At 42.2% G+C, this 27,597-nt stretch overlaps 1 protein-coding gene and 1 long non-coding RNA gene across 2 annotated transcripts in view; one reads left to right on the plus strand and one right to left on the minus strand.

Annotated features, from left to right (window-relative positions):
* Nucleotides 1–1,330, minus strand: part of LOC121290612 — a 30,517-nt gene extending 29,187 nt beyond the window's left edge. Inside the window, exon 1 of the long non-coding RNA XR_005945851.1 lies at nucleotides 1,230–1,330. This is a non-coding gene — a long non-coding RNA (uncharacterized LOC121290612). The remainder of the gene's footprint in view (nucleotides 1–1,229) is intronic.
* Nucleotides 1,331–1,598: 268 nt separating this feature from the next.
* On the plus strand, nucleotides 1,599–27,414 carry LOC121290539 (eukaryotic translation initiation factor 1A, X-chromosomal). The gene is made up of 7 exons (XM_041211031.1): nucleotides 1,599–1,747; nucleotides 13,697–13,780; nucleotides 15,322–15,425; nucleotides 20,939–20,989; nucleotides 25,201–25,282; nucleotides 25,383–25,474; nucleotides 27,186–27,414. Exons 1-7 carry the CDS (start codon nucleotides 1,732–1,734, stop codon nucleotides 27,189–27,191), a joined length of 435 nt encoding a protein of 144 aa, XP_041066965.1. The 5' UTR covers nucleotides 1,599–1,731; the 3' UTR covers nucleotides 27,192–27,414.
* Nucleotides 27,415–27,597: the final 183 nt, after the last annotated feature.

The following is a 27,597-nucleotide window of genomic DNA, read 5'->3' on the forward strand; positions in this document are numbered from 1 at the left end:
AACAAGATTCATTTTGGTGGAAAGAATGAGAAGAAATATAAGGGGTTCAATTCTAACGGTCATTCTACAGGTTCGGAGGGAACTGGGGGTATATGTACATAAATCATTAAAGGTGGCAGGGCAGGCTGAGAAAGTGATTAATAAAGCAAACAGGATCCTGGCCTTTATAAATAGGGGCATTAAGTAGAAAAGTAAGGAAATTATGATAATCTTTTATAAAACACTGGTTCGACCTCAGTTGGAATATAGTGCCCAATTCAGGGGTCCACACTTTAGGAAGGATGTGAAGGTATTAGAGAAGGTACAGGGAAGATTCACAAAAATGGTTCCAAGAATGAAGAACTTCGGTTACGTGGATAGGTTAGAGAAGCTGGGTCTATTCTCCTGAGGAGAGGACACTGAAAGGAGTTTTCATAGAGGTGTTCAAAATGATTAAGATTTTGGACAGAATCAATAGAGAGAAGCTGTTCCCATTGGCAGAGGGATTGAGAACAAGAGATCACCGATTTAAAAAGGTTGGCAAAAGAAGCAACATGAAGCATTTTTGCATAGCAATTGGTTAGGATCTGGAATGCACTGCCTGAGGTTGTGGTGGAGGCAGATTCCGTCAAGGCTTTCAAAGAGAAAAAAATTGCAGGGCTACAGTGAAAAGGCGGGGGAGCAGGATTGGCGAGCTGCTCTTCCAAAGCCAGCACAGGCACGATAAGCCAAATGCCTGCTCCTGTATTATAAACTTTCTATGAATCTATTCCACAACCCTCCATGATATTTGCGCTCCTCTAATTCTGGGCTCTTGTGCATCCCCGATTTTAATTGCTTCAGCATTAGCGGCAGGGTGACCAACTCTTAGGAAATAAAATAAGGGGCACTTCAACTGGGGGCAGGGAGTGGAATGCTGGGGGGGGGGTGGAGGGGGGGGTCATAACTCCCTTGCATCTGCACACAACAAAGAGAGGCAAGAGGAGATTTCCAGGTTTAGTCTCCCACGCTCTGTGCTAGAAATAAGGGACAAAAATGTGACCCTTAAGAGTCATGTCAAAATAAGGGGCAACTCCCCTCCCCCCACCGCCCAAAATAAGGACAGTTGATCACTGTGGCAGCTGTGCCTTCAGTTGCCAAGGCCCAAGCTCTGAGATACCCTCCCTATACCCCTCCAGGTCACATTCCTCCTTTCAGACACTCTGCCTCTGATCAAGCTGATATCTCAAGCGTTCCGAAGAAGGGTTTACCGGACTCGAAAGGTTAACGCTGTCCCTCTGCCCGCAGATGCTACCAGACTTGCTAAGCTTTCCCGGCACTTTCTGGCTTTTATTTAGCATTATGGCCTGGTGGCGTCACCTTGGGTTTTATAATTACTCCCGTGAAGCGCTCTGGGACGTGCTCATCACGTTACAGACGCCATGCAAATGTAAGTGCTTGTTTGTTGACGGTACCAATCGGCCCCGCCTTTGTCTGATGTCGCGGCGTGCGATTGGCCAGGCTGTGCCACACGTGGGCTCGCTCGCTCCGCCCGCCCGCGCGCGCGCGCAGGGGTGGGGGGAGGTGGGGGGGGCGGTTGGCGCGCTACTGCTTGCTGTCAGGTGGTCCGCGCGGTGCCCGGTTGACGTCACCGCCCGGGTCACGTGCTCGCACTGTCCGCCGGTTCCTTTTTTTTAAATAAAGTTCGTCGACGCGACGCGTGCGCAGTGCGGTGAACAGGAGCAGGCGGAGGCCGCGGACGCACGTAGAGCTATGCCCAAGAATAAAGGTGAGAGTGGAGCGGGGTGAGCAGGAGCAGGAGGCGAGGCGCCGGGGGCGGAATAGGGACCAGGTTGGAGGAGGAGGAAGAAGGTGGAGGGAGGGGTGAGGCAGCTGGAGAGCAGTGCGGGAGCCGCCAACACGTGCGGGATCCGCAGTCTCTGCGGTTTTCCCCGCGCGCGCTCTCTCTCTTCCCCACCCACCCCCAGCGCCGGCCTCTTCCCTCCGCCACTGGCCGGCTGCTGGTCTCACTAGGCCCCACCGGCGCCCGCGTCTCCCATCCTGCTGCGGGGCAATTCTAGAACCGGATGAGGGCTCGCCTCCTTCCACAGTGGGAACCTGGAACATGGTGGGGGCGGCTACACATTTTCCAGACTGGCGGCCCTTTGGGATTCTTGTTTGTTTCAGGTTATTAAAGGATATGGGACAGAAAGTAGGGAAATGGAGCTGAGGGGGGAGATGGCGTTGTGTATAAGCTGGATATCACGAATAATATTATCCGGTGTTACTAATGAAAATGCTCACCACTTTGAATATTTCCTTCCTTAATTAATCATCTAGTTTTCAAGCCCCATCCCACACATTTTCCGTTATCCACATTGGGATTGGACCAGTTGACCTTTCTACTTCTGATGCCCCCCATCCATGTTATAAAAATTCCACGGGCTAACCCCTTGTCATCAGTTTTGCTTTCTGAGTAAAAAAAATTAAATAAACAGTTTTGTTTATTTAATGAGACCAGAGAATTTTCACATGACTTAAAGCTCAATCATATTAACTGCACCCTCTCTAACCGATAACTGGAAATTAGATGGAGCTTCACTTTGGTGCCGCTGTTAAGTTGGAGACAGACTAACACAGGATGTGACCTGAACCAGGGGGCCAATGGGGGTATCTGTTGCCCTGTCAGCCATGTCTGCAGCCCATTCACCTGTAATTGCTGTGTTGACTGGTTGGCTTTACACTGCCAAGTACCCAATAAACCCAATAACTAGATTGGCCTCACTTAACCCAGAAATGCAGGTTAGGTGAAAGATTATGCATCAAGCGGGCAGACGATTTGAGATGGCAGTTGGAACAAGAGTTGGCTATTTTTGGAAGATCCTTGAATCCATCTGATTTACACTGCAGCTTGCTCATCATTCCAATATTTTCTATAATTTGCACAGTGCTCCACAGATATCTTATAAAGATTTGTCATTTTTGATTCATGCTAAGAATCTAGGTGTCACTGGCAAGGCCAGCATTTATTGCCCAACCCTCTGAGAGGGTGTTGGCAGGCTGCACATTTGAACCACTGGTAGAAGTTTGGTTTGCTGGGCAATAGCAGAGGTCAGTTAAATGTTAACCACCCTGGAGTCATTTAGGCCACGTTGCATAAGGGAAGTTTTTTCCTTACACTAATTGGGTGATGGTGAGCCAGTTTGGTTTTTCTGACAATCGTAACTGTGTGGTGGCCCCTTTTACTGATACCAGCTCTTGTTTTTTTTTTCTCCTGGAATATGACTTATTGTTGTATTGGGTTTTTCCACCAATAATTCTGTTTTTGAAGTTTATATACCATCGTATCTCTTCCTTTTCCATCTCCTCCACCCCACCCCCTTCTCATCTCATTGAGAATCTTGGGATCCTAAACCATGCCATGTTAGCCAAATTCACCAGGTCCTGGCAACTCAATTCTCTTTGCTTTTTTATTTCCTACTTGCTATTAGAATTTTGTTGGTTTGATGCTTGGAATTGGCTGTTCTAGGTATTGTTGCGTCATGTCTGAATTCATTTTAAATTAAAACGTTAAATAACATAAGTACGACCAGAAGTAGACCATGTGGCATCCTGAGCCTGCTTCTACATCTAGCATTCAGGAAGATCATGGCTAAAATTTACACCAACTACACTTTCCTACCTTCTACCTTGATTCCCTTAATGCCCCAAAATCTAGCAATTTCATTCTTGAATAATCGATTGCGCATCCACAGCTCTCTTAGGTAGATAATTACAAAGATTCGTGACCCTGGATGAAGAAATTTGTCCTCATTTCAGTCCAAAATGACCAATTCTTTATTTTACCTCCTGGTTCTAGATACTCCAGCCTGGAGAAACAGCCTGTCAAGCCCTCTCAGAATCCTTTGTTTCAATGAGATCACCATTCATTCCTCTAAACTTTAGAGAATTTATGCCCAGTCTATTCCGTCTCTCAGAACAGCCCCTTCATCCCAGGAAGCAATTATGTGAACCTTCATTGCACCACCCCCCTTTCCCATTGCCAAGGTAAGTAAATCCTTCCATAGGTAAGGAAACCTGAACTGAACACAGTATTCCTGCCACAATTTCACCAAAGCCCTATATAACTTGATTATTGTTGAAAAAAGGCGCGTCATGTTGACGCTTTTTGTCTTGCAATCATCAGGACAGTTTGCAAGAATACCAAATGTAAAGGGAACAATTAATTCTTACTTCATAAGAGGGTGCTGATTAGTTGGCAAGTAGATTCTGAATGGTAATGGTGTTGCCATGGTGAATGCACCAATTAACTGCCAAGCTGTGTTTAAATTCAAACCAGGCAGGTTGACTCTTGGCCAAGGTGTGCCTTGGGGAATGAATCAGAGAATGGCTGCTGCTTATTTTGTTTAGTTGAAACATATGCAATGTGTGTACATGTTCTTTCTGTCTACAAGGACCGGGGCTCTATGTATTAATATATGTAGTTTCTGGCACACATAGAAGCTACATCCTGTGAGCCTGACTGATGATCTTAAATTGGTTGTCAGCATAATTCTTGGCACACACGATTGGACAACTTTTGCTAAACAATTGTTTCTAATATTGGACACTGATTTGAGTTTTGCAAACACAGACTTGTTGGTTATGGCCTGTACCTTGCCCATTCCGAATAGCCGAAGGGGCATGATACGTTCTACCAGTCATTGGGGCGTATGGCCTACATACTTAATGTCACCCCAGCACTGAAATTCATAAACCACATTACTCATTTGTTTGATGGGCAGAACACCTTTTTGACTTGGCAGCAGCATCCAGCTAGTGGGGAGCACCACACCTGTGGAAACTGCTAGCTTCATCTGCTCAAATTTTTGAGACCCAGTGTAATTGCATAACCTGCTTCCTGTAACTTGAGATATACACCAGTTAATGGAAATATTGCTTTAAATGTTGAGGCTCAATGCTATATAGCCAAGTGGCCCCAGAAAGATTTGAAGCAAAAAGTAAGGACATTCCCAGACACATTTTCATTTTAAGTGTGGTATAATTTAATTCACTGCTACATGTGTGCCTGAATCCCTAACCTGTCACACACCTGTGAAATCTTCCAGTCATCATTTCTTTCCCTGCAAATACATGGTAAGCTATAGAATATTTTAGGTTCTTTCACTGAGGGGAACCTGTGGATGTGGTGTATTTAGGATTCCAGAAGGTATTTGACAATGTGCCACATCAAAGTTTACTGCACAGTGTAAGAGCACATGGTGTAGGTGGTAATATCTTAGCAAGGATAGAGGATTAGTTAGCTAACAGGAAACAGAAGGCATAAATTGGTTATTTTTGGGTTGGCGGGATGTAATGAGTGCAGTGCCACAGGGATCAGTGCTGAGGCCTCAGAAATTTACAATTTATATCAATGACTTGGACGGAGGGACTGAAGGAACTGTTGCTAAATTTGCTGGTGAGACAAAGATAGTCAAAAAAGTAAGTTGTAAAGAGGACATAAGGAGTCTGCAAAGGGATATAGACAGGCTAAATGAGTGGCAAAAATTTGACACGTGGAGTACAATGTAGGAAAATGTGAACTTGTCCACTTAGGGCAGAAGAATAGAAAGACAGCATATAATCTGCTACCCTTGTCCTTCCAGGTGGTAGAGGTCTTGGGTTGGGAAGATGTCTAAGGAGCCTTGGTGATTTACTGCAGTTCATCTTGAAGGTGGTACACACTTCTACCACTGTGTCGGTGGTGGAGAGAGTGGATGTTGAAGGTGGTGGTTTGCTGGATAGTGTCAAGCTTGAGTGTTGTTAGAGCTGCACTCATCCAGGCAAGTGGAGAGTATTCCATCACACTTGTGACTTGTGCCTTGTAGATGGTGGACAAGCTTTGGGGGGTGTGAGGAAATGAGTTGCTTGCTGTAGAATTCTGAGCTTCTGACCTCTTGTAGTCATAGTATTTATATGGCTGTCCCAATTCAGGTAACGCCCAGGATGTTGATAGTGGGTGATTCAGTGATGGCAATGCCATTTAACATCAAGGAGGGATGATTGGATTCTCTCGTTGGCGATGGTCAGTGCCCAGCAATTGTGTGGTGTGCATGTTACTTGCCACTTGTCAGCCCAATCCAGAATGTTGGGTGTGCACTGCTTCAGTATCTGAGGAGTCATGAATGGTACTGAACATTGTGCAATATCAGTGAACATCCCCACTTCTGACCTTGTGATGGAGGGAAGGTCATTGATGAAGTAGCTGAAGAATGTTGGACCCAGGACACTACCCTGAGGAACTCAGTGATGTCCTGGGACTGAGATGATTGACCTCCACTGCAACCATCTTCCTTTATGCTAGGTAATGACTCCAATCAGTGGAGTTTTTCCCCCTGATTAACATTGACTTCAGTTTTGCAAGAGCTCCTTGTTCTCACATTTGGTCAAATTCTGCCTTGGTGTCAGGAGCAGTAACTCCTACCTCACCTCTTTAATCCATGTTTGGACCAAGCCACATGGACAAATGTGGGTTAATTAAGGAAAGCCAGCATGGATTTCTTAATGGCAAATCATGTTTAGCTAACTTTCAGAACTTTTTTTGAAGAGCTAACAGAGTTGATGAGGGCAGTGCTGTTGATGTGATGTACATGGAATTCCAAAAGGCATTTGATACAGCGCTGCCCAACAGAGGTGTGAACAAAGTTATAGCTCATGGAATAAAGTTGTCAGAAGCAACATGGATACAGAATTGGCTGAGTGGCAGAAATGAGTAGTGGTTAATGGATGTTTTTCGGGCTAGAGGAAGTTTTGTAGTGGAGCACCCCAGGGATTGGTGTTGGCACTCTTTTTTTTATCTTTTTAATATATCAATGACCTAGACCTTGCTGTACAGGGCATAATTTCAAAGTTTGCAGATTATACAAAATTTGGAAACATTACGAACTGTGAGGAGGATAGTGTAGAACATTAAAAGGACATAGACAAGTTGGTATATGGGTGCGCAGGTGACAGATGAAGTTCATTGCAGAGGAATGTGAAGTGATTCACTTTGGCAGAAAAAAACATGGAGAAATAGTATAAAATACAGGGTACAACTCTAACGAGAGTGCAGGAGCAGAGGGACCTGGATGTATATGTGCATAAATCATTGAAGGTGGCAGGACAGGTTGAATCAGCGATTAATTAAAGCATACAGCATCTTGGGCTTTATCAATAGGGGCATGGTATACAAGAGCACGGAGTTTATGTTGAACTTGTATAAGTCACTAGTTTGGCTTTAGCTGGGGAATTGTGTCCAATTCTGGGCGCTGTACTTTAGGAAGGATGTGAAAGCATTGGAGAGTGCAGAAAAATGCCACTAGAATAGTTCCTGGGATGAGGAACTTCAGTTATGAAGATGGATTGGAGAAGTTACAACTGTTTTCCTTCGAGAGAAGGCGGCCAAGAGGATATTTGATAAAGGTATTCAAATTATGAAAGACCTGGGCAGAGTAGATAGGGAGAAACTGTTCCTAGTTGTGAAAGGATTGAGAACAAAAGGGCCCATATTTAAAGTAATTAGTAAAAGAAGCAATAGTGACGTGAGGAAAAACCTTTTCTCACAGCGAGTGGTTAGGGTCTGTAATGCTCTGTTTGAGATTTTGGTGGAGGCAGGTTCATTGAATCATTAAAAAGGGAGCTCAACTTATCTGAGGAGAGAGAATGTGCAAGGTTATGGGAAGAAGGCGGGAGAATGGAATGAGATGAGTTGCTCATTTGGAGAACCAGTGCCACACAGTGGACCAAATGGCCACCTCCTGCACTGTAACAATGCTGTAATTCTGTGAAGGCTGTAATGAGGTCAAGAATTGAGTGGCCCTGGCAGAAACCAAACTCTACATCAGTGAGCAGGTTATTGCAGAGTAAGTGCCACTCGATAGCACTGTCGACAATCCCTTCCATCACTCTGCTCGCGATCAAGAGTAGACTGATGGGGAGGTAATTGGCTGGGTTGGATTTGCCAGGGCAAATCTGGGCAATTTTCCACATTGCCTAGATTCTAGTGTTGTAACTGTACTGGAACAGCTTGGCTGGGAGTGCAGCTCTTTCTAAAGCACATGTTTTCAGCACTGTTGCCGGAATGTTGTCAGGGCCCATAGAATTTGCAATATCCAGTGCCTTCAGCCATTTCTTGATGTCATGTAGTGAATCGAATTGGCTGAAGACTGACATCTGTGATGCTGGGGACCTAAGGAGAAGACTGAGATCATCCACCTGACACTCCTGGCTGAGGATTATTGCAAATGCTTCAGTCTTGTTATTTGCATCATTGAGGATGGTGATATTGGTGGAACTGCCTACTCCTCCACCATCATTCATGACTGGATGTGGTAGGACTGCAGAGTTTAGATCTGATCCATTGGTTTTGGAATCGCTTAGCTCTGTTTATCGCGTGCTGCTTTTGCTGTTTAACATGCAAGTAATCCTCTGTTGTGGCTTCACCAGGTTGACACCTCATTTTTAGATATGTCTGGTGCTGCTTCTGGCATGCCCTCCTGCACTCTTCATTGAATCAGAGTTAATCCCCTGGCTTGATAATGGTAGATCAGGTGATATACTGGGCCATGAGGTTACAAATTGTGGTTGTATACAATTCTGCTGTTGATGGCCTGCAGCATCTCATGGCTGCCCAGTTTTAAGTTGCTGGATCTGTTTGAAATCTATCCCATTTAGCATGGTGGTAGTGCCACACAACACATTGGAGGGTATCCTCAATGTGAAGGCAGGAATTAGTTTCCACAAGCACTGTGGTGATCGCTATTAGCAATACCATCAAGGACAGATGCATCTGCAATGAGCAGATTGGTGATAGTCAGTAGATTTTTCCCTCGTTGGTTCCCTCACCACCTGCCGCAGACCCATTCTAGAAGCTATGTCCTTTAGGGCTCAGTCAGTAGTGGTGCTACTGAGTCACTCTTGGTGATAAACGTTGAAGACCCCCCACTCAGAGTACATTGTGCCCTTGCCACCCTCAGTGCTTCCTCCAAGTGATGTCCAACATGGAGGAGTACTGATTCATCTGATAGGGCAGTAGGTGGTAACCAGCAGGAAGCTTCCTTGCCTATGTTCGACCTGATGGCATGAGGCTTCATGGGAATTAAAAGCCTAATGGTGGCCATGAAACCATTGTTGATTGTTGTCCTTTTAGGGAACGAAATCTGCTGTCCTTACCTGCTCTGGCCTGCATGTGGCTTCAGACCCACAGCAATGTGATTGACTTCTAAAGTGGCCTAGCAAGCCACTCAGTTGTAACAAACTGCTACAAAGCCTCAAAGAAATGAAACCAGATGGACCACCCAGCATCAACTTAAGCACCTGAAGCGACAATGGCAAACTCAGCCATGTCAAGAGGGAATTGCCCTGAGGGTCCTCAGCATCGACTCCAGACCCCATGAAGTTTCATGACATCAGGTCAAAGATGGACAAGGAAACCTCCTGCTGATTACCACGTACTGCCCTCCCTCAGCTGAGCACCACTTGAAGGAAGCACTGAGGGTGCTCTGGGTGGGAGACTTCAATGTCTATCACCAAGAGTGTTTTGGAGGCACTACTACTGACTGAACTGGCTGAGTCCTAAAGGACATAGCTGCTAGACTAGGTCTGCAGCATGTAGGGCTATCCAGCAGCAGCAGCAGAATTGTACTCTAACACAATCTGTAACTTCATGACCTAGCATATCCCCTGCTCTACCGTTATCATCAAGCAGGTGATCAACCCTGGTTCAATGGATTAAAGGAGCAGCACCAGGCATACCTAAAAATGAGGTGTCAACCTGGTGAAGCTATAACACAGGACTACTTGCATGCCAAACAGCATGAGCAACAAGCGATAGACAGAGCTAAGTGATCCCCCAACCAATGGATCAGATCTAAGCTCTGCAGTCCTGCCACATCCAGTCGTGAATGGTGGTGGACAATTAAACAACTCACTAGAGGAGGAGGCTCCACGAATATCCCCAACCTAGATGATGGGGGAGCCCAGCACATCAGTGCAAAAGTTCAGGCTGAAGCATTTGCTGCAATAGTCAGCCAGAAGTGCTGTATGGGTGATACATTTCGGCCTCTCCGGAGGTCCCCAGCATCACAGATGCCAGTCTTCAGCAATTCGATTTACTCAGCGTTATATCAAGAAATGGCTGAAAGCACTGGATACTGCAAAGGCTATGGTCCCTGACAATATTTCGGCAACAGTTCTAAAGACTTGTACCCCAGAACCTGCCACGCCCCTAGCCAGGCTGTTCCAGTTCAGCAATGACACTGGCATCTACCTGGCAATATGGAAAATCGCCCAGGTACGTCCTGTGTGTACACCAGGACAAATCCAATGCACCCAATTACTGCCTATGTCTACTCTCAATCGTCAGTAAAGTAATGAAAGGGGTCATCAACAGTGCTATCAAGCAACACTTGTTTAGCAATAACTTGCTCACTGATGCCCAGTTCGGGTTCTGCCATGGTCACTCAGCCCCTGACCTCATTATAGCCTCGGTTCAAACATGGACAAAAGAGCTGAACTCCCAAGGTGAGGTGACTGATTGTCCTTGACATCAAGGCAGCATTTGACTGAATGTGGTATCAAGAAGCCCTAGGAAAACTGGAGTCAATGGGAATCGCGGTGGGGGGTAAACTCTCCACTGGTTGGAGTCATATCTAGCACAATGGAGGGTGCTTGTTGTTAGAGGTCAATCATCTCAGTTCCAGGACATCACTGCAGGAGTTCCTCAGGATAGTGTCCTCGGCCCAACCATCTTCACCTGCTTCATCATAAGGTCCTAAGTAGCAGCAGTGTATACCATCTACAAGATACACTGCAGGAATTGACCAAGACTTCTTAGACAGCACCTTCCAAACCCATAACCACTACCATCTAGAAGGCCAAAGATAGCAGGTACATGGGAACACCACCACCTGGAAGTACCCCTCCAAATCACTCAATATCCTAGCTTGGAAATATATCACTGTATATCAACTTCACTACTGGGTCAAAATCCTGGAACTCCCTTCCTAACAGCACTGTGGGTGTACCTACACCACAGGGACTGGAGTGGTTCAAGAAGGCAGCTCACCACCACCTTCTCAAGGGCAACTAGGGATGAGCAAAAAATGTCGACCCAGCCAGCGAATCCCACATCCTGTCAATGATTTTTTTTTAAAATCCAGAGTTGATATTGAGAATTCCCAGGGCAACTCCCTCCTGACCGCATACCACTGTACTGTCATCTCTGGTGGGTCTGCCCTGTCGGTGGGAGAGGACGTACGCAGGGATGGTGATGATGGTGCCTGGGATGTTGCCTGTAAGCTATGATTGTGTCCCATGCAGGGCAGACTGGGTAAGGATGGCAGATTTCCTTCCCTAAAGGACATTAACGAATCAGATCGGCTTTTGCAACAATTGACAATAGTTTCATGGCTATCTTTTAATTCCAGATTTATTAATTGCATTTAAATTCCCTCAACTCTTGTAAGATTCGAACGGCAATTAAGGCATGTTACCTGCTGAGCTACTGGGGGCTGCAAACCCCAGTCAGAGAACCACAGATACCTATGGAATTCAGCACAGACTCCATTTTTAACTTTAATTATTAATCAGTAACAAAGTTTGATTCAGTACTTTGTTTTTTTTTCTTTGTGCATAAAGAAATATTCCAAGGTAGGTTTAAACTTTTAGGGATTTAAGATTGTGGCACAAATTGGAGTCTGTACAATTCACAAAAATTGGTCAAATAACTAGAAGATTGGGTAAATCTTAATTTCAAATAGTGTTCTGTTGCTGCTTCAAAGATAAAAATGTAATCATTTGGAGTTAATATAAAGGACCTTTAGCTGGTGAGACTTGCATTTTGCTTCTATTTGAAGAGAATTGTGAAGTTTTTTTAAAAAAAGCATTTTAATTGTATGACTAAGCTTTATGGTTCTTCAAAGCCAGCAAAGTGGCTTGAGAAACTTCTGAGAAACATTTGGCTTGTAGACCCATCTACCCGTACCAATGATTTTAGATGAAATAAGCTACATAATAACATAGAAATGGCCATTCGGCCCCTTGAGCCTGCTCCACTATTCAATAATATCATGGCTGTTCTGATGGTGGCCTCAACACCACTATATACTGGCTACCCTTAGATTCTTGACCAATAAGAGAATCAATTCATCTATCCATAAAAATTACCCTACCTCCTGTGGAGAAAAGAGTTCCACAGGCACCCAACCCTCAGAAAAAAATTCCTCCCCCATCTCTGTCTTAAATGGAACACCCCTTATTTTTAAATTGTCCCCTAATTCTACTCTCTCCCACAAGGGGAATCACCCTTTCTGCATCCACCCTGTCAAGTCCCCTCAGGATCTTATGTTTCAATAAGATCACCTCTCATTCTTCTAAACTCCAGTGGATGCAGGCCCAACCTGTTCAACCTTTCCTCATAAGATAACTCCCCCATTTTATTAGACGTTGCCAGAAAGAACAATGGGCGAAGAAATGTTCAAGTTACTGGGTAATTTCATGAAATCAGAATTGCTCAAGTAGAACTGTGTTGCTGTTTATATAGAATCTGCTGGCTACTATGACTGGCAGAAAAATGTTATTGCAAGGCTAGGAGCTGTAATCCCACAGGTAATCCTAACATAGTTGTATGATGCTTTGTCAAGCCCTTCAAAAAAAAAATGAAACTCTCATTTCGTGCTGTGCTAAATGCAGCTTGAGAGTTTTGTGAAGCCCTGACAAACATCTCTTTACAAAACTGTTCAGAAATGGGTTTAGGATATGAAAAATTCTTGCTTCATACTGAAGCAGAATTCTGGAAAGTGTCTTTGACTTAATAGCCACTGTTTTTTCTTTCTGTGCGCATAACGTTATCAGCTGAAAACTTCTGACCAATTATGAATATTGAAACTTGCTAAAATTTTTAAACTGTTTATGTGGAAACTATCAATACAAATGGGCAATCCAACCATGTTCAGTGAATGCTAAGTTTGCAATATTTAGAAAGAAAATTGAAATTTTGTAAAACTAGACTGAGCAATGGAGGTTTAGGTATATTCCCACTACTGACTGAGTTTCTGGATAGAAATGCAATCATTGTGTGAAAGGGTCATTGCTCATGCAATGATGGAAGAGTACTTCAGTGTTTATGATGACATAAGAGCAATTTGGGTTTGGGGCCCATTTTCAACATTTGCTACATCATCATGTTGCCTAAGTGGGAAAAAAAGTAACAGGAGTTGGTGGGACTGTCCATGACCACTCACTTGCTGCGAATTAGATTTCAGGAACAAACACCTTCCCAGTTTTGGCCATTTGTTGCTGCAAGTACTCAGAATTGGTATAAAAGAAGCAATGAAGGTGTTGCTGCCTTTCCTAATTACATTTGTGAATTAACATTTTCTGCTATCGCAGCAATGTACAAGCCCAATTTGCAGGTGGTTAATGATGTACATGACATTGCCAAACATCATGCGAAGGCTTGATGGGCTCTGCAATGAGAAAACATGCGCAACCATCTCATGTGTAAATACTGGTCTAATACTTAAAGAAAACAATTTGCATTCCAGCACTTTGAGTATTATATAGTATTATAAGGCTTGTGATCAATCCATTTGAAAAGTGGGTCCTTCAGCCAGAAATATTTGAACCATTGATATATATGTCTCAAAATCCAAGAGTGCTTGGTTAGCTGAGAATCAGCAGTTTTGTGTGCAGGCTAATTTTGTATTTTTATATCCAGGTAAGGGAGGTAAGAACAGGCGACGTGGTAAGAATGAAAATGAGTCTGAGAAACGTGAGCTGGTGTTCAAAGAAGATGGTCAGGGTAAGTACATTTGTTTATATAATTCCAGCCACCTATCCTAGATGCTCTAGGCAACATACCTGTTTTTTAGCTGTAAAGAAAGACACTGAAACACAAGGTTTAGTAGCTACGTTATGATTTTTTGCAAAACACCAATTAGCACAAACACTACAAAACAAAAGCTCCATGCCTTCAGGCCATACTTACCCTTGTAAAATTAATTTTGAGAAGCTGTTCCCAAGGTTAAAATGACTTATTTAGTTCATGGCAGAATAAATCAAAAACATCTCAAAAGATTATGGGTATATGATTGGAGAAAAACACCTACGTTTGGTTTGGTACCGGAATTCATTTTACTTGAGAATCACCAGTTGAAACAACTTGTTGGAGCCCTGTAGCTGAGGGTTAGTACTGTACATTATTTTAATTTCATGTAGGATTTTTATTTGGCTTGTACTCTGATTTATTGCCCATCCTTGATTGACTCTGACCCAAGATGGTAGTGATTCTTGAACTGAAGAAACTTGCTAGAACTGAGTGGCTTGGCTTGGTACTGTGGTGTGGGCCGAGTTATTAGCACCTTTAGGACATTAGTGATCCCGTTGGGTTTTTACAATGCGGCAACTTCATGGTCTCATTGATTTCCAGACTTAAGAATATAACTGAATGCGGATTCTCACTGTGGGTTATGATCTTACGTTCTGTGTTTTTACACCCGGTGTCTAGTTATTAGTCCAATAACCAGTACTGTACTTGCATCTTTGGTTATCTCTTTGGCTTTAAAGAAGAAGCTAACTACTTCAGCCTGCACCATTAACTCTGTAACAGACTGGAGTTGTTTAATCTAGATCCTTCGATTGAGTTGCTATAGGATGATTGTAAAATCCCATGAGTTGTCCAGTTGCTCTGCCCATCTATTTTAAACAACAGACAAGCCACAGATCATTTAAGGATGAAGACGCCTGTTGTCAGCTGTAAGTCAATTGTGAATTGGGTTGTATGCTCAAGACCTACACCAGAGATTGAGCACATAGTCATCTTTTGGATAAGGCATAAACCAAGGCCCAGCTACCCCCTCAGGTAGATGTAAAGGATCCCATGACACTATTCGAGGAAGAGCCAGCGAGCACTCTCTGGTGTCCTGGATACTATTTATCCCTCTACTAAGATCACTAAAACAAGAATATCTGGTTATTACTTTAATTGTTATTTATCAGATCTCCCTGTGTAGAAAGTGACGGCACTTCATTGGCTGTAAAGCATTTTGGGATATCATGAGGCCAAGTAAGTTGCTATATCAATGCTAACTCTCCTGTTGTGCCATTCACTAATCTGATACTTCTGTATGCTGAGTAAATGGCCCACATAAACATCTTTGAACCCTGTTTACTATTGTTAAAAACATTTTTGTCACATTTCTGGAATTACCTGAAAAATGTAAGAATGATTAGAGCACTGAAACTTCAGTCGTTAAGACTAATTTATTTACCTCCAAATTTAGATTGTAATGGTCATGTCATTTGTTCGAAGGTAACTCTAGTTATTTACTTTTTTGTCTGTAGAATATGCCCAGGTGATTAAGATGCTGGGTAATGGACGTTTGGAAGCCATGTGTTTTGATGGTGTGAAGAGGCTTTGCCATATTCGAGGGAAGCTGAGAAAGAAGGTGACAACTATTTACAAACACACGAAATAGGAACATAAGTAGATCATTCAGCCCCTCGAGCCTGCTCTGCCATTCAATAAGATCATGGCTGATCTGTTTGTTTTGAGTTCTACATTCCTATCTACTGATAACCTTAGATTCTTGTTGAGCAAAGGAATCAATCTACCTCTGCCTTAAAAATATTTAGTGACCCCTCTTCCACTGACTTCTGAGGCAGAGAGTTCCAAAGTCACACAACCCCCAGAGAGAAAAAAAAAATCTCCTCATCTCTGTCCTATGTGGGTGACCCCTAATTTTAAAACCATGCCCTCTAATTCTGGACTCAAAACAAAATATCCTTTCCACGTCTGCCTTGTCAAGACCATTCAGGATCTTGTATACTTCAATCAAGTCACCCCTCCATCTTCTAAACTCCAGTGGAAGCAAGCCCAGCTTGTCCAAACAGACAACCCGCTCGTTCCAGGTGTCAATCTAGTAAACCTCCGCAGAACTGCCTCCAATGCATTTACATCCTACCTTAAAAAAGGAGACTAAAATTGCGCTCAGTATTCGCGATGCGGTCTCACTAATGCCCTGTATAACTGAAGCATAACGTCCTTACTTTTATGTTCAACTCCTTTTGTAATAAAGGATAGCATTCCATTAGTCGCCTTGATTATATGCTGTACCTGCATACTAACTTTTTGTGACTCGTGCACGAGAACACCTAGATCCCTCTGCACTTCTGAATTATGCAGTTGTTTTCCTGCATTATACTCCATCTGCCAGATTTTTGCCCACTCACTCAACTTATCTACATCCACCTGCAAATTCATACTTTCCTACCTATCTTTGTGTCATCTGCAAATTTGGCTACCATGCCTTCGCTCTCCTCATCTAAGCCATTGTTGCAAAATGTAAAAACTTGAAGCCCCAGTACAGACCCCACTCATCACATCCCGCCAAGCAGACAAAGACACATTTGTGCATGCTCTGTTTTCTTTGGCCAGCCAATCCTTTATCCAGGTTACACCTACACCATGAGCTTTTGTTTTCAGCAGTAGCCTTTGATGTGGAACCTTATCAAATGCCGTGCCTTCTGGGAATACAAGTACAGTATGTCTACTGGCTCCCCATCATCCACAGCACACGTTAATCCTTCAAAGAACTCTAGTAAATTGGGTAAATGTGATTTCCCTTTCACCAAACCATGCTGACTCTTCCTGATTACCTTGTGTTTTTCTAAGTGCCCAGCTATCATCTCTTTAAGAATCGACTCTAATGCTTTCCCCATGACAGACATCAAGCTAACTGGCCTATAGCTTCCTGTCTTCTGCATTTCTCCCTTCTTGAGCAGAGAGATTATATTTGCTACTTTCCAGTCTGATGGAACCTTTCCAGAATCTAATTAACACCAGTGCATCTACAATCTCATTAGCCACCTCTTTTAAGACCCTAGTGTTATGACCGATGCAGTTGGTACAGCTGCGTTATTTAAAAATCCCAGAGGAAAACTTTAAACAACTGTCATAACCTATATTTTTAAGTGTTATGTTTGCGATGCAACACTCATTTCAGGAATCAGACCACCAGTATAGTTTTACATTAAACTAAATGAAACATTTTATTAATTTACACAGTAAAATATATCTACATATACCTACTACAAATTACTACGATCATAACTTTGTACAAATTCCCAAACTAATCTCCATTAAGGCAACAGCGACCCATAGACTTAACCAGACACCAGGCAAAGCATTTTCACCGTACGAATTCAAAATGAGGTTCTTTTCACTTGGTTCCTGTGGAGAGGGGTGGAGGCTTACAGCTGCATTTTGATCTCTCATTGCCTCTGCCCTAGAAACACAACACTGCTGAAGTTATAGCTCAAACAGCCCGTTGAACATAAATTCTCATTGTATAAACAAACTCTGAAATAAACCTCTCATATTACCAGTTTTACTACCTCTCTGTTTACGTCTCAAAACTAGAACACATCAAAGCATCAAGACTAGTTAGCTTTAATCCAATTAAGACACACTCGCAGACTAAACCTCTATTTTAAAAGAAAAATATTTTCTAATAATATATACATTAATAGCTTCAAGACACCAGGATGAAGTCCATCGGACCCGGAGACATGTCAGCCTGCAGCTCCATCAGTTTGTTTAGTACAGCTTCCCTAGTGATTTTAATTTCACCGAGCTCCATTCTTTCTCCACCTCCTGATTTATAGCTATTACTGGAATGTTTCTTAAATTCTCTATAGTGAAGACAGAAGCAAAATATTTAATTTCATCCACCATTTCCTTTATTATCTATTGTTAACTCTCCATTCTCTCTTGAGGACGAGCACTCACTTTACTTAATCTTTTCCTGTTTTAATACCTTTAGAAACCGTTGTAATCTGGTTTTATATTCCTAACTAGTTGCCTCTAGTATTCTAATTTTTCTCCTGATTAACCTTTAGCCATTGTTTGTTGTCCTTTATATTCTGATCAATCATCTCATCTGCCGCTCATCTTTGTGCAGTTATATGCTTTTTCCTTAAGTCTGATGCTTTCCTTAACTACTTTAATTAACGGATGGTGGGTCCTCCCTTTAGAATTTTTCTTTATAGCAGGAATATACTTATTCTGAAATATCCCCTTAAATGTCTGCCACCGCTTCTCTATTGATCTATTCCTTGGCCTAGTATCCCAGTTAACTTAATGAGTATAGCTTTCATGCCCACATAGTTGCCCTTATTTTAAAATACTTGTCTTAGACACATTCCTCCCTTTCATACTGGATGTAAAATTCAATCATAGTGTGGTCACTGCTACCTAAAGGTATCTTTACCCTAAAGGTATCATTAATCCTGTCAAACTACACAATACCAAGACTAATATAACCTGCTGTCTGCTTAGTTTCTTGGAGCAGCATGTTCTGGAACCATCTCGAAAGCATTCTATGAACTCCACATCCAGGCTACTACTGCCAATCTGATTTTTCCAGTTTATATGTCAATTAGAGTCACCCATGATTATTGCTATCCCTTTATCACAAGCACACAATATTTCTTCTCGTCTACTTTGTCCTACATTGTGGTTGTTACCGTTAGGGAGCCTGTAGACCACTCCCACTAATGACTTCTTTGCTCTACTATTCCTAATCTCCACTCAAACCGATTCTACATTCTGATCTCCTGAACCAAGCTCATCTCTAACTATTGCACCAATGCCCTCTTTGATTAACAGTGTTCCCCTTCCACCTTTACTTAGCTTCCTATTCTTCTTGAAGGTCATATACCCCTCAATATTCAGGACCCAATCCTTGTCATCTTGCAGCTGTGTCTCCGTAATGGCTATCAGATCATATTAATTTACTTCAATGTGCACTATCAGTTTGTTTACTTTATGAATGCTATGTGCATTCAGATACAGAGCCTTTAGTTTTGTCTTTTTGTTATCTTGGTCATGCACAGTCTTGATTCTTGGTGCATTCTTAGGTTTTTTTCTCTCTGCCCTTCCTGCCATTATCTGACTCTCATCTCCCATATTACTATTTTCCTCTCTGATTTTTTTTCTCTGCATTGATGTACCACATCTTTCACATTTGATCATTTGCCCCCACTATTTAGTTTAAAACCTTCTCTAGTTATGCAGTCCCAGCACAGTTCAGGTGTAGACCATCCCAATGGTACAGCTCCCACTTTCCCCAGTACTGGTGCCAGCGCCCCACAAACTGGAACCCACTTCTCCAGCACCAGTCTTTGCGCACGTGTTCATCTCTAATTTTATATACCCTATGCCAATTTGGATGCACTCGAGTAATAATCCAGAGATTATAACCCCTTGAGGTTTTGCTTTTCAATTTAGTACCTGGCTTCTTTTATTCTCTATGCAGAAACTGTTTCCTAGTTCTACTTACGTCATTGGCACCTACATGGACCATGACAACTGGATCCTCCCCCCTCCCAATGCAAGTTCCTCTGCAGTCCTGAATCCTGACACTGGGCATCTGGACTCTCGCTCTTTGCTGCAGAGAACACTGTCAATCCCCCTCAATATACTGGCCCTTACCACTACATTCCTTTTTGCTCCCCCTACTTGAATGGCCTCCTGTACCTTGATGCCACGGTCAATTTGTTCATCCAAACAAGCTGAGAACCTCAAACCTATTGGATAATTGCAGAGACTCCCACTCCTGGACTTGTGCCTCCTGGGTCCCCTTACCTGCCATGCTCAGTCGCACCCTCGTGACCAAATCAGAAGACCCTATCTTAACTGGTGTGACTGCATCCTGGTGCAAAGCATCCAGGTAACTTTCCGCCACCCTGATGTGTCGCAAAGTCTGCAGCTTGGCCTCCAGCTCGATGACTCTGAGCCGAAGCTCCTCAAGCAGCAAACACTTACTGCAGGCGTGTTTGCCCAGGGCCACAATGTTACCCAGGCACTCCCACATGCTGCAGCTTTGACACATCACCTGTCCTGCTATCCTTAATGTGTTTTAAATAAGTGAATAATATAATTAAGTAATTTGTTGCTTTTTATATGTTAATTTTACCACCAAGTTGTATACTATTTTAAACCTTAGGAATAGAATAGACCTCAGGTACTCAACAAACACTCCCTGTAGCAAAGCAAGAACCAATTCCTACAGGGTGGGAAAGATAGAAAAAGGAAACAAACACCTCCTTTTCTCCCCACCCCCAACCCTCTTGACCAAACTCCAAGTCTGCACTCAGTTTTCTCAGCTGCACTCCATTTTGCATGTGCACAGTTTGCCTTCCCCATCCCCAGCCAAATAGTACTTTAATCAGATGGCACACAAATGGATTACTTACTAGAAAGTGCCACACATGGGTAATTTCTCAAATTCTAACTACCAACACTTTTACACCATAGTGTCACTACCATCTCACACTTCAGAAAATTCAAATTTAAATTCCTTCTTCCCTTTTTCTGTACCAGCAAACTTTCTATGAGATCTCCCCTGAAAATTCCAAATGACTCTTCACAATCACAACTTACCATTTTTCATATGACTAATTTTGGGCTGTTTAATTGACTGGTTGGCCTAAGATGAAATTTCATTATTGTACGTGGCATTTTTAGTGACCTCACTTAATGTCTGGAACTGATTTATGTGCCATTCAGTGGCACATCAGATGTGTTACTGGTTTCGGTTTTGGTGGATTAAGGTCCAGTTCTGTCATTTCTGACCTGCCTGATCTCTCCTCATTTCCTGTATTTAGTGGCAGCCTCACAGTACTCCTGATGCAGTCTTTTCCTCCTAGTGATTCTTAAGATGCATTCCATGAAAATACTTTCTGCATCCTTTTGCTCTTGGCCCACATGCCAGTAATTTCAACACTGATGTAAAATGTATCTGTTGAAGGAGAAATGTATAGCTGCTAATATTTTCAATCTAGAAATCAAATTAATCTAAGTGCCTGTTTGACAAGCTTTGCATGCTGAGATGTAACTGATTTGTCTTAATTTTGTTTGCAAAGTATTAACCATAAGTGACTTAACTATATGTTACAGGTTTGGATAAACACGTCGGACATTATATTGGTTGGGTTGAGAGATTACCAGGTAAGGCATCTGCACTGATCCTTTCTTCGACTTGTGTAAAATAACACTGACTGTTATGAGTGCTATGCCTCACGCAATACAGGTGTAAAGAAAGGTGTTTTTTAGGTGGGTGACCTGAAAACCTTGATACGTAGAATATTTGAGAAACTTCAGTTAACTTGGTTTTGGAAAAAAAAATTTTAAATGCTTTGGCAATCTTGAAAGACTAGTCCACCATGAGGTTTAAAACATGATAGTTTGCATTTGATAACACTTAGTAGCTGAAGTGCTTTTGATTTTTAACATCATGCTCTCCTTGATTGGACTGCTGTGTTATCTGTGGGAGTTTCCTCCATAATATGGTCAAATTCTTCATCAAGATGGAGAGTGACGTAGATCCTGAATCTGTATAAAGGAAACTACGATGGTATGAGGAGCGAGTTGGCTATTGATGGATTGGGAAATGTTATTTGAAGGGATGACGGTGGATAGGCAATGGCAAACATTCAAAGAGCGCATGGGTGAACTGAAACGATTGTTTATTCCTGTCTGGTGCAAAAGTAAAACAGGAAAGGTGGCCAAACCATGGCTTACAAGGGAAATTAGAGATAGTGTTAGATGCAAGGAAGAGGCATACAAATTGGCCAGAAAAAACAACAGACATGAGGATTGGGAGCAGTTTAGAATTCAGCAAAGAAGGACCAAGGGATTGATTAAGAAGGGGAAAATAGAGGATGAGAGTGAGCTTGCAGGGAACATAAAAACTGACTGTAAAAGTTTCTATAGGTATGTGAAGAGAAAAAGATTGGTGAAGACAAATGTAGGTCCCTTACAATCAGAAACAGGGGAATTTATAATGGGGACCAACTAAATACATATTTTGGTTCTGTCTTCACAAAGGAGGACACTAATAACATACCAGAAATGTTGGGGAACACAGGGTTTAGTGAGAGGGAGGAACTGAATGAAATCAGTATTAGTAGGGAAATGGTGTTGGGGAAATTGATGGGATTGAAGGCCGATAAATCCCCAGGGCCTGATGATCTACATCCCAGAGTACTTAAGGAAGTGGCCATAGAAATAGTGGATGCTTTGGTGGTCATCCACTGAGATCCTATAGACTCTGGAACAGTTCCTACAGATTGGAGGGTAGCTAATGTAACCCCACTATTTAAAAAGGGAGGCAGAGAGAAAGCAGTGAATTATAGACCAGTCAGCCTGATGTCGGTAGTGGGGAAAATTCTAGAGTCCATTAAAAAAAGATTTAATAGCTGAGCACATGGAAAACAGTGGCAGAAGCAGACAGAGTCAGCATGGATTTACGAAAGGGAAATCATGCTTGACAAATCTACTGGAATTTTTTGAGGATGTAACTAGTAGAGTTGATGAGGGGGAGCCAGTGGGTGTGGTTTATTTGGACTTTCAGAAGGCTTTCGACAAAGTCCCACATAAGGGATTGTTGTGTAAAATTAAAGCGCATGGGATTGGGGGTAGTGTATTAAGATGAATAGAAAACTGGTTAGCAGACAGGAAACAGTAGGAATAAACGGGTCTTTTTCCGAATGGCAGGCAATGACTAGTGGGGTACCGCAGGGATTGGTGCTGGGACCCCAGTTATTCACAATATATAATGATTTAGATGAGGGAATTAAACTTAACATCTCCAAATTTGCAGATAATACAAAGTTGGGTGGGAGGGTGAGCTGTGAGGAGGTTGCAGAGATGCTTTAGTGTGATTTGGACAAGCTGAGTGAGTGGGCAAATGCATGACAGACGTGGTATAATGTGATTAATGTGAGGTTATCCATTTTGGTAGCATAAACAGGAAGGCAGATTATTATCTGAATGGCTATAAATTGAGAGAGGGGAATGTGCAGCGAGACCTGGGTGTCCTCGTACACCAGTCTCTGAAGGTAAGCATGCAGGTGCAGCAGGCGATAAAGAAGGCCAATGGTATGTTGACTTTCATAGCCAGAGGATTGTAGTACAGAAATTGGGATGTCTTGCTGCAATTCTACAGGGCCTTGGTGAGACCACACCTGGAATATTGTGTGCAGTTTTGGTCCCCTTATCTGAGGAAGATATACTTTTCTATAGAGGGAGTGCAGCAAAGGTTTATCACAGAATCACAGTGCAGAAGAGGCCCATCGAGTCTGCACCGACATGTGAGAAACACCTGACCTACCTGCCTAGTCCCATTTACCAGCACTTAGCCCATTGCCTTGAATGTTGTGACGCGCCAAGTGCTTATCTAGGTACTTATTACCCGACTGATTCCTGGGATGGCGGGACTGACATATGAGGAGAGATTGAGTTGGTTAGGATTATATTCGCTGGAGTTCAGAAGAATGAGGGGGGATCTCATAGAAACCGATAAAATTCTAACCGGACTAGACAGGGTAGATGCAGGAAGGATGTTCCCGATAGTGGGGGAGTCCAGACCAGGGGTCGCAGCCTGAGGATATGGGTTAGACCATTTAAGACTCTGATGAGGAGAAATTTCTTCACCCAGAGAGTGGTGAGCCTGTGGAATTCATTACCACAGAAAGTAGTTGAGACCAAAACATTGTATGTTTTCAAGGAGTTAGATATAGCTCTTGGGGCGAAAGGGATCAAAGGGTATGGGGAGAAAGCGGGAGCAGGTTATTGAGTTGGATGATCAGCCATGATCATAATGAATGGCAGAGCAGGCTCGAAGGACTGAATGGCCTACCCCTGCTCCTAGTTTCTATGTTTCCTGCCTCCCAATAATGTTCCCTTGCCTTTGCTGATCAGTAAGAGGCAGCGGTGTTGAATCACGGTTCCACCAACATCCAGCGGGTAGGTAGGTAGGCCGGCCTGTGCAGTAAAGTGCTTTCCTGAAGCCAAAACCGATTGTAAGTGTTGTGATGGTCATGCATGGGGATCAGGCTGCTGCAGTGTGTAAAGGGGCTGATGGTGATAATGTTTTGTATTACATCTCACATCAAGTACCTTTAGGAACATAGGAAAAGGCATAGGTCATTTAACCCCTTGAGTCTGTTCTTTCATTCTTTGAGATCATGGCTGATCTGCAACCTAACCCCATAAATCTGCTTTTGCTCTATATCCCTTATAACTATGGTTGACAAAAACCTATAAATATCAGATTTAAAATTAATAGTTCTTGCATCAATTGCTATTGGCAGCAGAGGGTTCAAAACGTCTAGTGCCCTTTGTGTGTAGAAGTGTCTCTTCACTTCTGAAAGGACTGGCTGTAATTTTTAAACCATGTTCCATTGTCCTAGACTCCTTAACAGTGGAAACAGGGTAGAAATAGAGAAATTATTCCCCTTGATATCTTAGACTTGATCAGATCACCCCTTAACCATCTAAATTCCAGAGAAGACAACTCTAGTTTGTGTAATCTCCATCTTAAAACCTTGGAATCCAGATATCATTCTGGTAAATCTATGCTGTGTTGCCTCCAAGGCCAATATATCCTTTGTAAGCTGTTGTACCCAGAAGTGCTTGTAGTACTCTGTGTGGTCTAACCAGGGCTTTATACAGCTGAAACATGACTTTTACCTCCTTGCATTCTAGCCCTCTAGATATAAAGGCCAGCATTCTATTAGCCTTTTTGATGATTTTCTATACCTGCTTATGACATTTTAATGATCGGTGTAACTGGACCCTCAAGTCTTTGTACCTCCACTGTTTCTATCTTCTCTCAATTTAGAAAATACCCTGTCATCTTTTTTGGTCCAAGTGGTTCATGTTTGATGATTCACCAAATCTGTCAATGTTATTTGAATATGTGACTTTCTAGTTGATCATCTTAAGTCACAACACAGATCTTTGTGGCACACCAGTAGTCACAATCTGCCAATAGAGTACCTGCTCGCCTGTCTCCTGCACTCAGCTAAATTCCGAGCCAGGCCAATAATTTGTCATCAATTCCATGAGCTTCAACTTTAGCAGTCTCTTGTAAGGGACTTTATCAGCTGCCTTATGGAAGCCCATATAAGTAACATCCATATACATTATCCTATCCATTACTTTGTCACCTCTCCAAAGGAATTCAGTTTGATTTCTTAACCCTGACGTGTTTCTTGCGGTCTGAAATGCTTGTTGTATGAAAAGATATTGGATTGTTCAGTTAGTGTTTGTCTGAAACTAGTTTGATTTTAGTTGTGTTCTTCAATTGTCTGTGATACCTAGCTTTTTATTCAAAAGAAAGTTGCATGTTAACCTATTTCTTTTCTCCTTGAAAGGATAATAAAGCTGATGTCATCCTGAAATATAATGCGGATGAGGCAAGAAGTTTAAAAGCCTATGGTGAACTTCCAGAGCATGGTATGGACTCTTGTCATATCCTCATTTTGTCTGAACTTTGTAAAAGTTTTGAATTTTTTTTTTCACCAGTTCTGCTCTTCCTCCCATCCCATATCTGCAGCCAAAATCAATGAAACAGACACCTTTGGACCTGGTGATGATGATGAAATCCAGTTTGACGATATTGGGGACGATGATGAGGACATTGATGATGTAAGTATAACATGTTACTGAATAAAAGTCAGCATTTACTGGGATGGGTGCCAGTTTCACCTGTCATTGCTTTCTCTCTCAGAAGAGATTATCTCACTCTACATAATTACACTGAGGCTGGAAACTTATGAACAATAGCCCAATGTAATTGAACTTGGACTCTGTGCCTGTGGTGTTGCTCTCTTGGGTGTGCTTTGAAATGGCAGTTGGGGTTTTGAAAGCTGAAGAAACAGCAGCTAAATGCTGGCCTAGTCACATTTTGTATAATATCCTCTTCAGAACTACACAGGTGTTTCTTGAGATTGAGATTCCCCTCGAGTCTCCTCTTGTCATTCAGTACAATCATGTCTGCCCTTCTGCCTTGACTTCACTTTCCCACTAACTCCCCATATCTTTTGATTCCATGACAGATCAAAAATCTGTCTATCCCAGCCTTGAGTATAATGGATAAAGGAGCATCCACACCCCCCTGGGGTAGAGAATTCTAAGGTTCACAATCTTTTGGGTGAAAACGTTTCTCCTCATCTCAGTTCTTTAATTAACCCCTGATCCTGAAGCTGTCCACACGTTCTAGATTCCCAACCATGGGCAGCAACCTCTGTCTATTCTGTCAAGCCTCTTCAGAATCTTGTTTGTTTCAATGAGATCACTTCTCATTCTTAACTCCAGAGAGTATAAGCCCAATTTACTCAGCCTTATCCTAGAAATCAATCTAGTGAACCCTTGTTGCACTGCCTGCCTTAGAGATGGAGACCAAAATTGCGACCAGGGGTACTGTCACAATTGTAGCAAGACTTCTTTGTTCTTGTACTCTATGCTATAAAAGCCAACATGACATTTAGTTTCCTAATTTCTTGCTGTACCTGCAAGTTAACATTTTGTGTTCCTTGTATAACCTCACTTCTCCATTGTGTATATTGTTTTACAGTCATTGTCCTCTTCACAGCTTACGTTCCCATCCACGATTGTATTTAACATGGATACATTGCTCTGGGTCTCTTTGTCTAGTTCATTGTATAGACTAACAGAGACCTGCAACACACTTGCAGTCAAATTAATATCTTTATTGCAGCAGTATTACTTTAAAAAGATGACTTCTAATTATTATTTCATCTAAGACATTAACCGAATCCAAACTTCTCACTCTGAAAAAAGCTACGTAAAGTTGTCCGTGTATAAAACAGACCTAGGACTATAAAGACAACTTTTGTCAGGAGTCTGAACTTGACTTGTTTTATAGTCATTGAATATAGAAGTCTAATTGAGAACTGTCTTCTCCTGAGTGGAAAGTATAGGTTTACATTTGATGGGCTCAATATTATTCAAGGAATAAACACACTATTTCCTTGAAATCTGCATGTTATGATTTCAACATTTTTCATCAAGAAAACAGCATCCTAACTACCACCTTGTTCCATGACACAGTTCTTGTTTATGGTTCCAGTTTCATGGCAAAACTTTAACTGTTCTTTCCTTGGATCTGTGTGGTGGCATGTTCATTGAAGTGGAAACTCTGGAGAGTATGGACTTTAATCCTCTTCACCTATAGAATAATTTACAGTACAGCTTTTAAGAGTAATTGACCTGAAATTTAACCCTTTCTCTCCACAGATGCTGCTTTTATTTCCTGAGTATTCCCAGTATTTTGTTTGTTTTAACTTTGAATGTTTATATATGCCTGGTATAACTTTTTTTTCATGTTTTCTTACAGATCTAAAGTGGGATTCCAACCTTGTACCAAGCTTCCTTTTGAATTGAATTCTTTTTTGTGGATGAGTTGATTTATGCCTAATGTATCTAAGAAACCCATTCTGTAACTTTTTTTGTTTTAAAAATCTTTTAGTGTATTTATATTCTTTGTCACAAGAGAATAAAAAGGCTTTAGTGTGAGGATGAGTTTGGTAAAAAAGTGCAACTTTGCAATAAAATGTTAAACCTGAGACCTGATTTTTGTTGTGGGTGATGAGATAGACAAGATCATCATTCTCTTGTCAGCTTAAAGAATTATATTACTACACAATTGGACTTCTGTTCAGTTACTCATTTTACAACCTAAATTGTTACAGGATCTGGCACCGACCCCATGTCTTTATGGAATCAAAGGCCTTTTCCAATCTTAAGTA

This window comes from Carcharodon carcharias, chromosome 18 (assembly GCF_017639515.1).
Source record: "Carcharodon carcharias isolate sCarCar2 chromosome 18, sCarCar2.pri, whole genome shotgun sequence".
In the NCBI taxonomy this organism is placed as follows: Eukaryota; Metazoa; Chordata; class Chondrichthyes; order Lamniformes; family Lamnidae; genus Carcharodon; species Carcharodon carcharias.

Excerpts from the sequence above, each read along its gene's own strand:
- LOC121290539 (XM_041211031.1), top strand. Across the intron at positions 13,781-15,321 it reads GTTCAAAGAAGATGGTCAGG|AATATGCCCAGGTGATTAAG; the intron begins GTAAGTACATTT and ends TTTTGTCTGTAG. Across the intron at positions 15,426-20,938 it reads GAGGGAAGCTGAGAAAGAAG|GTTTGGATAAACACGTCGGA; the intron begins GTGACAACTATT and ends TATATGTTACAG.